The following is a 13,775-nucleotide window of genomic DNA, read 5'->3' on the forward strand; positions in this document are numbered from 1 at the left end:
GTCTTCTATTAAGCGCCGTCCAAATCTCATTTTCTAGGGCTTTTCTTGTTACGGAAAATCACTCTTTGCTCTGTAACAATGCAGACACGCTGTGTGCTTTCCTTCTTTTGTTTCTGTCCCAGATTAGAAAGGAAGGTTGCTGGCAGTGAGGAGGGAAGAGAGTGACCTGGTGATAGACTATTGTAAATCGCCTCTGATAGATTCTTCCTAGACCGCAATGAGTCAGCCACCGACGGGGGGCGCTGCCCCTGCCACAGCCGCAGCTTCTGCCGCCACAGCTGCCACTGAGGCTCGCTTGCACCCGGAGGGCAGCAGCAGAAAGCAGCAGCGTGCTCAGTCACCCGCTAGACCGAGAGACAATTCGGTCCGACAGACCACCGCGGCCACCCGGTCCCCGGTAGGGGCTGGCACTAAACTCAATTCTATTCGACAGCAGCAGCTGCAGCAGCAGCAGGGCAACAAGACCGGGAGCCGCACGGCGCCTCCGGCCAGCGCCCGAGGAAGCGGAGGAGGGGCGGAGAAGGCCGCGCCCCTGGCGCCCAAGGGGGCCGCGCCGGGAGCTGTCCAGTCCTTGGCTGGTGCTGAAGTGGCCCCCGTGGCGACCCTGGCCCCGGCGGGTGTCAGGAGGCCTGGCGCGTCTGAGGAGCCGCCCCGGGAGCTAGAGCCCGCGTCCTCTAAACTCGGGGAACCCCCTCCTCTCGGAGAAGGAGGAGGAGGGGGTGGGGAAGGAGGAGGAGCCGGCAGCGGCTCTGGGGAAAGGGAGGGGGGCGCTCCGCAGCCGCCGCCGCCGCCCAGGGGCTGGCGAGGGAAAAGCGTACGCGCTCAGCCGAGGGGCGGCAGCGGCGCGGAGGGGGCCTCCCCCTCGCCATCCACCTCCTCTGCGGGCAAAACCCCAGGCTCCGGCAGCAGAAACTCTGGGATTGGCGTTGTGGGGCCTGGCAGCGGTGGCGGAGGGAGCTACTGGAAGGAAGGATGTCTGCAGTCTGAGCTCATCCAGTTCCATCTCAAGAAAGAGCGGGCGGCGGCGGCGGCGGCCGCGGCTCAGATGCACAGTAAGAACGGCGGCGGCGGCAGCAACCGCAGCTCTCCGGTCGCTGGCGCCCCTGCCATTTGTGAGCCCCTCGCAGTCCCTCCCACCTCCCCAATGGCGGCGGCAGCAGAGGGCCCCCAACAGGGCGCAGAGGGCAGCGCGAGCGGCGGCGGCGGCATGCAGGCAGCGGCGCCCCCTTCGTCGCAGCCGCACCCGCAGCAGCTCCAGGAGCAGGAGGAAATGCAGGAGGAGATGGAGAAGCTGCGGGAGGAAAACGAGACTCTCAAGGTGAGGAGGGTGTGGGGGACGGGTTGGAGGAGGGGAGGTGTGGGCCTCGGAGCATTAGGGCGTGTCCTGGCGGGAGTGAGAGGCTGCTAACCTGTTAGGGAGCCTTCAAGAGGGAGGGGAACAGGAAATGAGGGGAGGGGGTCCTTAGGCCCTTTCCGGATCCAAAAGGGCTTTGCGATCAGCAGCGTTAGGTTTTTATTTAGATCCAAATCTGGGCCTTCGTTTCTCCGATTATTATGGTTTGGCTCACTTTTTCACGGACAGAGCTGGAGTAGGAGAGCGAGGGAAGACCTAAAGAGGGCCCGTTTTTTCTAGTTTCTTCTTGTTCATTCAGCTCCGGGTCATTCCTGTCTCATGGAGAGGGAGCAGTAAAGCTGAGAATTGGAGCTGGGATGGGGTGTAGACGGTGTATGTCCGAGGGGTGGGAGGCGAAGCTAATTTTGACCCGCGGCCTGTCACCACCTCAGAACGAGATCGATGAACTGAGGACCGAGATGGACGAGATGAGGGACACTTTCTTCGAGGAGGATGCCTGCCAACTGCAGGAAATGCGCCACGAGTTGGAGAGAGCCAACAAAAACTGCCGGATCCTGCAGTACCGCCTCCGCAAAGCCGAGCGCAAAAGGCTCCGCTACGCGCAGACCGGGGAGATCGACGGGGAGCTGTTGCGCAGCCTGGAGCAGGACCTCAAGGTCTGCGGCGCCGGGGCCCGGGGGGCGCGCGGCAGGGGCAGTGGGTGGGGACTCAGGTCACGGGCGCTTTGCGTTGAAAGGCCTTCAGTGGTGATTGGCAAAGAGCTCTAGGGACACGGAGTTTCGCAGCGCCAATCACAGAATGTCAAGGTCCCGGAAAGGGAAGAGGAAAAACGGACAGGTGGGTCTGAAGAGTCCTGTGTGGGGGGAGGGTCTTGCAGAGAGCGAGCTCTGCGGGCTGCCCTGGGAGCCACGGTGACGATTACAGAGGTGGTGGGAGGAGGGCGCCTCCTTACGCGGCGGAAACGGCGTGGCCGAGCGCAGGCCTTGATCTGACTTCCAGAGACTGTCCTCCAAGCGCAGGCCAGATGGAGTCAGGCCCTCTGGAGCAGCGCGGTGAAGACTCCTTCAGTGGAGTTGAAGCCCAGAATAGGAACAGCACTGGAAAGATATTAGAGTTAAGATTTCTCTCTGAAAGCCGCCCCCGTCCCCAACGCCTTCTTCCAGAACTCCTTCCTTTCTGTAATTACCACTTAGATAACTCCCAGAAAGGAAAACTGTCCAGCTTGTGGTCCCTTTTGGAAAAGTAAAGGGAGAGGGCGCTAAATGAAAGAACCATGTTCTTAGGGAGGTTGCTTCTTCAGAGTCTTCCCCAGTGGAGAAATTTCAACTTTGAAGTGCGTTTTTTAGATAGGTGTGGTCTGTTCGTTCGCTTTTACTGTAGGCAGATTCACTGACAACGCAAATCAGATGTTACCTTCATGGTCTGGGACAGCAAACGAAATATAATTTTAATTGTATTAATTTCATGAAGATTTAAAAGCCGAGTGTAATTATCTTGTATTTTTTTTAAAAAGAAAGCCATGGGAAAACATTTTATGAAAGCTGTTGTATCATTTCTCTTTTTTTCCTTTTTCTGACATTTGTCAAGTGACTAGGCACCAGGCACTGTGGCAACCATTGTTACTCATGTTATTATTTCATTTAGGTCTCAAGGAGAAAAACCTGTAAGGAAGGGATTATCAATAGCATCATTTTACAGGTGCCCACAATGAACCTTTTATGAAAGTTAAGTGCCCAGCCCCTAGCCCTGGAACTTGGCTAGCAGTTGGTCAGGCTGGCTCCCCACTTAGTCCAAAACCACAGCCTGTGTCCTGAGCTACAGCACCAGACTGCCCCACTTTTCTTCCAAACCCTAAAATTTCTGAGGTAATCTTAAAACAGGAGGCAAAAATGCACACACTAATTTAAACAAACAAACAAAATTCTCAAAGACTAAAATATTTCTTAAAACTAAGCACCTGGAATGTTAGGATGAAAATTCAAGCCCCAGACCCTACCTGGGAATATTTTATTTTCTAGTCTTTAAAATAAGTGATAATGGAGGCATCTACCTCATAGTTTTGTTGTGGAATTAGAGACTTGTGAAATCTCTACACATGATAAAACACAATTGAACATTTATAACCATGATGTCATGTAGACATTAAGGGAACAGAGTGGAGAGCCAGACTACCTAGCCACTTGTTAGCTGTGTCACCTTGAGCATATTACTTTACCTCCACGAGACTCAGTTTTCCTCATCTATAAAACAGGAATAATAATAGGATCTATTTCATGGGATTGTTGAGAGAGTTAAATCGTTTATGTATGTGAAATGGCTTATATGTAATGCATCTGGAATGATGTCTGGCATATGGTAGACACTATATACATATTGGTTCTAGTACTTTTAATATAACTTTAGCCCATTTGTTGTATTGTCTTTAATTACATTTTATTGTTAAAAACACTTTAATTTAGGTAGCAAAGGATGTATCTGTGAGACTTCACCATGAATTGGAAAATGTGGAAGAAAAGCGAACAACAACAGAAGATGAAAATGAGAAACTGAGGCAACAGCTTATAGAAGTTGAGATAGCAAAGCAAGCTCTGCAGAATGAACTGGAAAAAATGAAGGAGGTTAGTAATCAGTTATCTCATGGCGTGCTATATATATTTAGCTCTTTATAGAGCGTACCAAAGACTAATATGACTGTTAAAATAATTAAATTTTTTATCATTATAGGACAGTTTGTTGTTCTCACCCAATATAGTAACAGATACATGATTTCATACTAATAAATAAGTAGCAAAGAAGAAATTCTGACCTCTACCCTGCCTCTGACTTGACATATATGGGCTGTGACGGATGCTTCGTGTGTGATATCTAAATGGATGTTAATTAAATAAATTACACAGCTATACCAAACACAAAGGATATCAAGAATATGAAGGAATAAGCCTTCTGTTAGTTGAGGGGAAGTGCTAATCCTGTGAGATTACTACTGAGTTCATAGAAGCACAGACTTTTAGGATGAAAAAGACCATAAAGGCCATTCAATCTAATCTAATCATTGCTTGATTCCTTCTTATAACAAAGCCCCCCCAAATGGTCTAATACTTAGAACTTCACCAGTGACTAGCCCTTAAGATCGTCTCCAGCAGCCAATTTTATCACAGCATAGCTCTGTTTAAGGTTTTCTTTGTTTTGAGTTGAAATCTATCTACTTGTAACTTTAATAAATTCATCTCAGTCCTACCCTTTCGAGTACAACAGTCAGAGTTCTCTTCCACATCAGCTATTAGAAAATTCCTACCATGTTTCCCCTGAATCTTCTCAAAGCACAAAATCAGTATCAAAGAAAATAATGAGAATAAAAGAAACAGAAAGATGTATCAAGAAATAATTAGAACTAACACACCATTGTAGAGCAATTGTACTCCAATAAAGATGTTTAAAAAAAAAAAAAGAAATAGCTTTGTGATAAGTAACAGTTTGAATTGAAATAATATTCTTCCTTGAAAACTGCCTGAAAATGTACAGAGCAACTTGTGAAAACCATTATTGAGAATTAGCAAATACACATGTGGTCCTCTGAACACTTCCTCTGCTTAAATATGCAGAATTTAAATGAAAATCCTAATCTTCCCATAGACTAACTGAGATATTGGCATGTTCCATTGCTGTGTTTATCTCGAAATGGTATAAAAATATAACTACCGTGTAACAGTGAAAATATCAGTTGTCAATTAAGAATGTGTGGCAGGAATTTGTAGAACACTGTTTCAGTGGGGTAACCTGTTTTGTAATCTAAGTTTCTGCTTATATTATCCTGAATTTAAACATTTTTAACATGACAAATTAGGGCAGAATCATTGTACTGGGGCTTCCCTGGTGGCGCAGTGGTTGGGAGTCCGCCTGCCGATGCTGGGGACACGGGTTCGTGCCCCGGTCTGGGAAGATCCCACATGCCACGGAGCGGCTGGGCCCACGAGCCATGGCCGCTGGGCCTTCGCGTCCGGAGCCTGTGCTCCGCAACAGGAGAGGGCCACAGCAGTGAGAGGCCCGCATACCGCCAAAAAAAAAAAAAATCATTGTACTGATAGGTGATTCTTAGCTAATACCTAAGGGTGGCTGTGTGCTACAGCAGAAAAACATGGCGACTGGGAGCCGTGGGACTATCTTCACCAGTAACTAATCGGCTGACTTAAAAGTCCTCTAACTTCTGCTTGCCTCAGTGTATTCAGTTATAAAATGTTATTTTCAATGAATCTCCGTACGTCTTGCAGCTATCATGACTTTTATCATGAAGTCCAGGACATTACCATTAAAGAACAGCATAGATTTTATTCTAAAGTTGAGAGATCAAATATTAAATTAATATCAATATAAGGATAGGTTTCTTCGATAATAATGTACAGTTGAAGTTTGTGAAAAATTGAAAGTTTGAAAAAATTAAGTAGGTAGCTGTTATTTGATGGGGCTGTCATAAGAAAGTACTACAAACTGAGTGGCTTAAACAATAGAAGTTTATTTTCTCACAGTTCTGGAGGCTAAAAGTCCAAAATCAAGGTGTTGGCAGGGTTGGTTTCTTCTGAGAGCTGTGAAGGAAGGATCTATTCCAGGCCTCTCTCCTGGCTTATGTATATGCATCTTCACACTCACATGGCATTCTCCCCATAGCTGTCTATGACCAAATTTCCCCTTCTTGTAAGACACCAGTCAAATTAGATTAGGACCTGCTGTAATGGCTTTATTGTAGCTTGATTGTCTCAGTAAAGACCCTCTCTCCAAATAAGGTCACATTCTGAGGTACTTGCTTGGTGTTAGGACTTCAACATGTAAATTGGGGCAGGGGCACAATTCAACCTATAAGAATAGCTCTTAAATACCTTCTTATGGACAAGCAAAAAGAAAGCTCATTGTCAGTTCCATAAGGCTCCATTCCATATTCAGACCTCACTTGCCTTCTTCCATACTCTTTGTTTATCCAATTAAAAATATTCAGGGCTTCCCTGGTGGCGCGGTGGTTGAGAGTCCGCCTGCCGATGCAGGGGACGCGGGTTCGTGCCCCAGTCTGGGAAGATCCCACATGCCGCGGAGCGGCTGGGCCCGTGAGCCATGGCCGCTGAGCCTGCACGTCCGGAGCTTGTACTCCGCAACTGGGGAGGCCACAGCGGTGAGAGGCCCGCGCACCGCAAAAAAAAAAAAAAAATTCAAGTAAAAACAAACTTCACTGATTATAAGGGGTAAAAAAATGCCTCGTGATTTGGCATTATATCAATGTTTTTCAAGTGGATATCTGGAAAGTTGGATTTAAGAATGGCATAAGAGCTTTCTGATTTTCATCCTGTGTCCAGGAAAGGGGGAAATTCCTATAGACTGGCTGTCCATTAGCCAGAGAGATGAGACTTTTCCCATCTTAAAATAAAAGCCAAGATAATCTGGCTACTAGAAAAAAATGACTGGAATCTGGGGATGTCCTCAGGAGAATCATTGTAAAAATGCATTTCCATTTGTTTTCCACACTTTTTCTTGTAACTGTTTCCCCCATCAGTGTTCTAACTCTGAATTAGGAAGATACTCTTGCTGCATTAGGCAGTGTGGGTATATGTTCATGCCAAAGAAGAAATTCTCATCCTCCTTGGACTTACAAAAGCCAAACTCCAATCCCTAATTAGAGACTACAACAATAAAAGTGTAAAAAATTTAGGAGCAGGTATGCAGGACATTGGCTTTTAAAAGTGACCTTTTATTTTTAAAATGGACTCTAAAATAGCATTCACAGTTTGAGTAGGTGAGTGGTGATAGGGAAAAGAAATGGAAATAGAGAAGAAGGGAGAGAAAGCAGAAGTTAAATATCTGAAGGATTCTAAATGGTACAATAAAAAGAAAATGAAATATATTTTGGCAGAAAAGTTCCATAATCATTCACTAGAGGTTGACCTTCATAGTGTTCAGAAGAGTGTCAGAAATAGAAAAAGTAGTTTAAAAGTAGTTTAGAAATCAGAAATGTTTCATTAAAATTAAGATTTTTGTAATGGTGATTTTGTTATTCTCCAAAAAAATAAATATAAAAACTGAATTGCAATCATAACTGGCTTACTTTGTGCGGTAGAGGTTGTGAGTTTGAAGCCTGACTTGTCCCCATCTAACTTCAACAACTTCAGTTAATCATCTGCTTTCTTGTTTGTAAAATGAAAATATATTCAAGTCCTTGGTGAGTGTTAACCACACAACTTTTATCACTTTGAGGCGTTCCACCAGTGGAGAAAACATAACCAGGCCAAGCTTTCCATTATGAAGAAAATGCACTAGTTATGGAGTAAAATCATAAAATGCCCAATAGAATACACTACAGAGAAGCAATCCTCCAACTCGCAGATTTTAGTTTCCTGTATGGAGTCATATAGATGTAGAACAGCACAACTGGGAACAGTAGGCCATCTGCTGGAGTTTGGAAACCATTTTCTAAGAGTTTAACTGGCTTCAAGGGTGTTGCCCAGTTGCTCTCAGGGCTGGTGGCTGCACAAGGTCCTGTGCACCTGCTCACATCCATCTGCTTATCTTCTCCCCCTGAGAGTAGGGGGTCGGTACTGGGGGAAAGAAGAGTTGAGCAGAGGCAGGATGGAGGTAATTAGTTGACTCTACTACTACTCATTGCTTGTGTTGAACAGCTGATGTTCTGCCACCTGTAAACAAGAGGGATCTCTTAGGATGCTGCCTTAGAACCTTAATGGCATTCTCATCCCACTTATAAAACATTGATTACTACTGGCATTATGCTTTCTTGCAGTAGAAAAATGCCTTTACCTTTATGTAACCTGGGAAAAATGCTTTTCTATCTTTCAGCATCACAAACAGTGAGACAGAGGTTTTTGTAAAAGTTATTTTATGGAAACTACAACTAGCTCTTTGAATGCCAGGATGGGTTAATGCACACATAGTGAGAATATAGAGTAGGCTATATACAGTATGGAGGAGGTTCTGTGAGGGGTGAGTCTCTGCTACAGTTAATTGAGGATCACTGCCCTTTCTGAAGTCCTACTGCTGTGGGAACAACCTTTATTTTCAAAGCTTTGAAAGCCCTGTGCTCTTCAGGAGGAAGGTGTCTTCTCATGTCACCTTTAAAGTCTGGTACTTGGAGAAGCACTGCTGACAGATATTTGAGAAAAGAATGAACCAACAGAGGGTCTTTAAAGATGGAAAAGGAAAAAAGAGTAACAGTAACTGAGATGATGATGATGAGAACTCTTTGTTAGATCTTTTTCAGTTCAGAATCTCTTTGTGTCGTCTCATCCCTCACCCCGACCCAAGAATCTTAAAAGAAAATAATTTTCTTAGCCTTTACTGGCCTCTGCTCTAGGGGGCTGTTAACTGGCCTACTGCAATAGCACCATGTATCTTGGGACTTCTATTTTCTGTGCACTTGGTTAATATATCCTATCTATTACAATGAACTTTCATTCTAGAACACAAAAATAATTAGTACTATAAATTTCAACAGTAGTGCCTCTGTTTTAAAAAAAAATTTATCGAGTACATAGAGAATATATCTGTTTACTCAGACTCTGTACAGGCAGAACACTTTAATAAACAAATGCTCGTCCTGACTGTTTACAACTACCTACTTCTTTTCTTTTCTTTTTTTTTTTAACATCTTTATTGGGGTATAATTGCTTTACAATGGTGTGTTAGTTTCTGCTTTATAACAAAGTGAATCAGTTACACATATACATATGTTCCCATATCTCTTCCCTCTTACGTCTCCCTCCCTCCCACCCTACTTATTTTCTTATATAAAATAAAGAACTGATTGTAACCATACTTGGTTTTGATAGGGCATGTTTAAGTTATAAAGTGCAAAAAGAAATACTGAGTGATAAATCAGCAAAGAAGCAGCCCAAAAGACAGTTTAAATGGGGAATTTCTTTGGCATTCAAGTATTTTCCCCTGGTTCTGGTAGTTAACTTATAATTTGAAAAAATGGAACAGTAATCATTGATATTTTTGATGAAATTACTGTAAATATTTTGAAATGCATCAATTAAACACTATGACTTTAGTCACATCTTCTCAGAGGCAGTAGTTTGTTGAATAACATAGGCAGGAATAAAAGAAACTAAATTAAAAGCAAAGAATAATGTTCCAGGTAAGCATAGAAAAGCTTGTCTTCCAGGTTTTACCGATTGTTGCATTTTTAAAGATATATTGATTTCGGAATTATAAACCTTATTGGATTTTTTAAACGAAATTACATATGCAATTATATGCACTTTGAAGTGAGTCCCAAGACTCATTTGGGTAAATGGCACTTTTCTTTTACCCTGATGCCGAGTTCTCAGTAAAAGTGAAGTAGTGCACAGACCAGAAAATCCCTGTTGGTGGCTTATTTTGTGAAAAATATTGATTTTTTTATTATAAACCTCAAATTTCTGGGTTTTGTTTTACATAAAAGTACACATCAGCATTACACACCCTGTACAATGGATCAGATTTCAGTTCTTTTCTTGGCTGGAATTTCAAACTTTATATTCTTGAAACAGTAAGGCACTGTACAAATGATGAACTCTTACAATAATGGACTAAGCACTTCCCATTGAGTACACATGCAGTTCCCATGGCTTCATAGAAATTGTTTAATAAATGATAAATGTATTTTGAAATGGTTGTTGCACTTGCTGATAAACCATATCCATGGGCGCTAAGTTTCTCACCCTGGACTCTGCCAGTTTAACAGAGAACCTGGGGCTGTAGGCCGAACTTTGAGTGATCTGCCTCTGAAAACTGAGCAGCTGACCTGTGTTTCGGTATCTTCGTGGAAGCATGTTGCCACATAGTTATTGAAGAGTTGTTTACTTCTCTGACTTCTCTATCCAACCTACTTTATTTATTTATTTATTTTTGTGGTACTCGGGCCTCTCCCTGTTGTGGCTTGTGGTTCGCGGGACTCTCCCTGTTGTGGCCTCTCCCGTTGCGGAGCACAGCCTCCGGACGCGCAGGCTCAGCGGCCATGGCTCACGGGCCCAGCCGCTCCACAGCATGTGGGATCTTCCCGGACCGGGGCACGAACCCGTGTTCCCTGCATCGGCAGGCGGACTCTCAACCACTGTGCCACCAGGGAAGCCCTCCAACCTACTTTAAAAAGGGGTTTGAAATGGTTCTTAGTAAATCATAACCATTGAAATAAGGGTTTAAAACTTTGGTCACAGAAGAATTCTGGGAACATGAAGGAAAACTTAGTCCAGGGGATGTACACTGTTAATCTAAGTTTAGTAGCAGTCAAGTCAGGGAGAGAAATATTGAATGAAATTCTTACCTAGCTGTGACCTAATATGGAGGTAACACCAGGTTTCATGAGAGGTCTCCAGAATAACCATGAAGAAAATCAATTACAGTACAGCAGAATGTTGACAATTTTAAACAGACTTTATGTGATGATGGATGGCAACCAATGGATGGATGAGCCTTTGTAAAAATTGTCAGTTCTCACCTATACACTTAATAAATTAGGAATTCAAATTTTGCAGAAAATAAAGTTAAGACATTTTGTCATTAGCTGTGAATTTGAGGGTGACATTAAAAATCACGTATGTCATGGAGTCTAGAAACTGGCTTTGAAGTCTCACCTCTCATTCCCTGTTATGTTGAGCAAATAATTTGAAATTTTTAGGCCTCAGTTTCTTTATCCATAAATGCAGAAATTAAACTGAATGCTCTCAAAGGTCTCTATGAAAATGTCATTTTCGACATTATCAGTTATCCATCTCTGTGCTTCCTGAAAGTTCTGTTCATAGTCAGGATGCCACTTCATATCACTACTATTATTTTATTACTGTAATTTTTTGTATATTCAATCAACAGGTATTTATTGAACAGTAATTTATTATCTGCTAGAATGTGGCCGTATGGATACCATGGAGGCTACAAATATACAGATATCAGGGGATTTCCTTGGTGGTCCAGTGGTTAAGACTCTGTGCTTCCACTGCAGTGCAATATATACACTGGGCAGAATATATACACTGGGCAGTATATATACACATACACACACACACACACACACACACACACACACACAGAGATATCAGAATGTTGCATTTAACTGAGAGTTTGCACTCACTGAGGGCTCTGCTGAAGGGTTTTCAACCACAGAGACCAAGACCTACAACACTCTCTCTGGTTGTTGCTACTATTCAGCATTCAAGGACCTGGTTTAGTGTCGAAATCAGAACTGAAGACCCGATGTACAGGGCTGAGAATAAGTGAAGCTTTCTGAATAATCTGAGCCCTACTTTGTATGTAGTCTTAGTTCTCCAACCCAGGAGGCCAATAAGACATCATGATGACCAAAGAATTCACCATCTTTTCCAATAAGAAATAAACCAGAGTATTGAATGATGGTACCTAGACATTCTAAGTTGTGTGGAAAGTCTCTGAGGTTAGTTCTTTAAACGTGTAATTCTCTGCAGTGAAATCTGCCACCGGAAGGCTGCCAGGTTCTCACCCTATGGTGTGTGGCACAAGTTAATGAGTGCTGGTCATCAGTTAAACATCCAAACATTTGTCTTTAGCTATTATTAAAATAATATGAGACTTCTCTGATGTTTTTTGAAGGTGAAAGTCTTTATGTTTCCAAGAGCATAATAAGAATCTTTTTGAGGTCCTTTGGCCTTTGTTGTGTGTATGACAGACAAAAACCTCATGTAGAACCAGCCCCCATTAAACAACCTAGTCCCTTCCTTACTCAGGGGTGTAGTTGTGACCTAACTTGTCCCTGTGGTGCTTTTAGGCTTTGGGGCAGTAATTATCAACACTGTTCTCTACCACTGTCCTCTACCCACGGCCACCCTTGGCTGCCTGAGAACGGCCCTGCCTCTAGCAGTGGCAGAAAATAGCATCTACTCTCTGTCTCAGCCTTTTCCATGAGGCTAAAATCCCAAGACTTTGATCTGACTTTAGTTTAGCAAATATTTTTAAACAAACATTTACTGAGTATGTGTATAGTGTGTGTAAGGGAATAACAGTTAATGTCGCCATGAGAGTAGTAGTCTTTCCTATCAGAAAGTTAATTACTTTCTGATAGAAAAGACAACCTTGTAGAGGTTGTATTTGACAGCAAAGTAGTTGCTGAATACTGAATACTGAGTACTGAATACTTTGATGTTCATTGTCTCAGTGTGGTGAACACTGTGAAGACAGGGCCCTACCTATTTTGATCACTGTGGCACCTTCAGCATCCAGTTCAGTGCCTGGCTTGTAGTCAGTTAGACCATATATTCTGTAATATTATAACAACTTCTATTTCATATTGAATTTGTCTAGAACTTTTTCCTGCACTAGAGTGTAAATTCCCTGAGGTTAAGGACTAAATCTGTCTTATTCATCATTGTATCCACAACAACCAGAAGTTGTTGACAAAATTTGACAAACAATAAATAATTTTGAATGAGAGAGTGAATGGAAATTAGGAGAGGTGTTTCAGGCCCTATTTTGCAGAGAGAACAAAAAATGTGACTCAGAATCAGGGCTCTTTCCATGGTGCTGAGGCTATACAAATAAGATGAGAAGGAAGCAGATGACTAACTCCAGCCTCACCCCACTTCCAGAATTAGAGGTCTCTTGAGATTTTTGCTACCTCCTAGAAATTTCCAGGCTTCTACCTTGCTTCTCGCAAACCCCAGTTATTCTCCAGAAGCAGCAACTCTTCCCTGAAACAAGATCTCATAGGCTTCTTGGGAGGGGGAATGAGGACGGGAGTTCAAAAACAAGAGGATGACTCTGATATCCGGGGTATCAGTTCTGCAGTTTAACTTCTGTGTTCTCTGGTGAGAAAGTGTGAACTGCATGTTTAGAGAATGGGAGAAGGCTGCAGATCCTTTCACTCCCAAAAACTGTCTAAATTTGCTTTCAATTTTCAATGTTTGGGACAGTCAATTCAGCAGTTAATTTGGCTGGGGAGATGTGGAAAATTACCCCAGGGCTGCAGTTGTTCAATAGCTGCCAGTGTTGAGTACTAATTATAAGCCAATCACTTTATGTATCATTGTGTTGTTAATAGTTTCATTTTAGAGCTGAACACTCAATGCTCAGAAAGCAGGCCAGGTCCACACTAGTCCATCTGCCTCCAAGCCCATGGTCTCCACTAGCCAGCTTGGCCTCACTGCAGACTCAGGCTGCCCCTTCCGTCTTCTTCCTGACCCACACATGACCTGCCCTCGGTAGGGACCTCAGTACTCCTAGAATCTTTAAGTTCTGTACCTGTAGCACACATTTAGGGATTGCTCTGGGCAGGCTTTGAGAGAATACTTCCAAGGTGTGTCTATAGGAAAAATCTATTTTATCTCACAAAAAGGGAGTCTTTGGAGGAAAAAAAAACAAATAACTAAGAACATAAAGCTAGAAAAATGTTTTCATGTCTGTTGATCCTGGCTCTTCTTTT

The 13,775-nt window shown here is 43.3% G+C and overlaps 1 protein-coding gene across 1 annotated transcript in view; it reads left to right on the forward strand.

The window, feature by feature from the left end:
• Positions 1-217: 217 nt before the first annotated feature.
• Positions 218-13,775, forward strand: part of MTCL3 (MTCL family member 3) — a gene marked incomplete at both ends in the record, with an annotated part of 41,022 nt that continues 27,464 nt past the window's right edge. Inside the window, 3 exons of the mRNA XM_082856128.1 lie at positions 218-1,318; positions 1,786-2,010; positions 3,814-3,972. Of these exons, the coding sequence (XP_082712254.1) occupies positions 218-1,318; positions 1,786-2,010; positions 3,814-3,972 (1,485 nt within the window). The remainder of the gene's footprint in view (positions 1,319-1,785; positions 2,011-3,813; positions 3,973-13,775) is intronic.

This window comes from Leucopleurus acutus, assembly GCF_964270905.1.
Source record: "Leucopleurus acutus genome assembly, chromosome: 15".
NCBI lineage: Eukaryota > Metazoa > Chordata > Mammalia > Artiodactyla > Delphinidae > Leucopleurus > Leucopleurus acutus.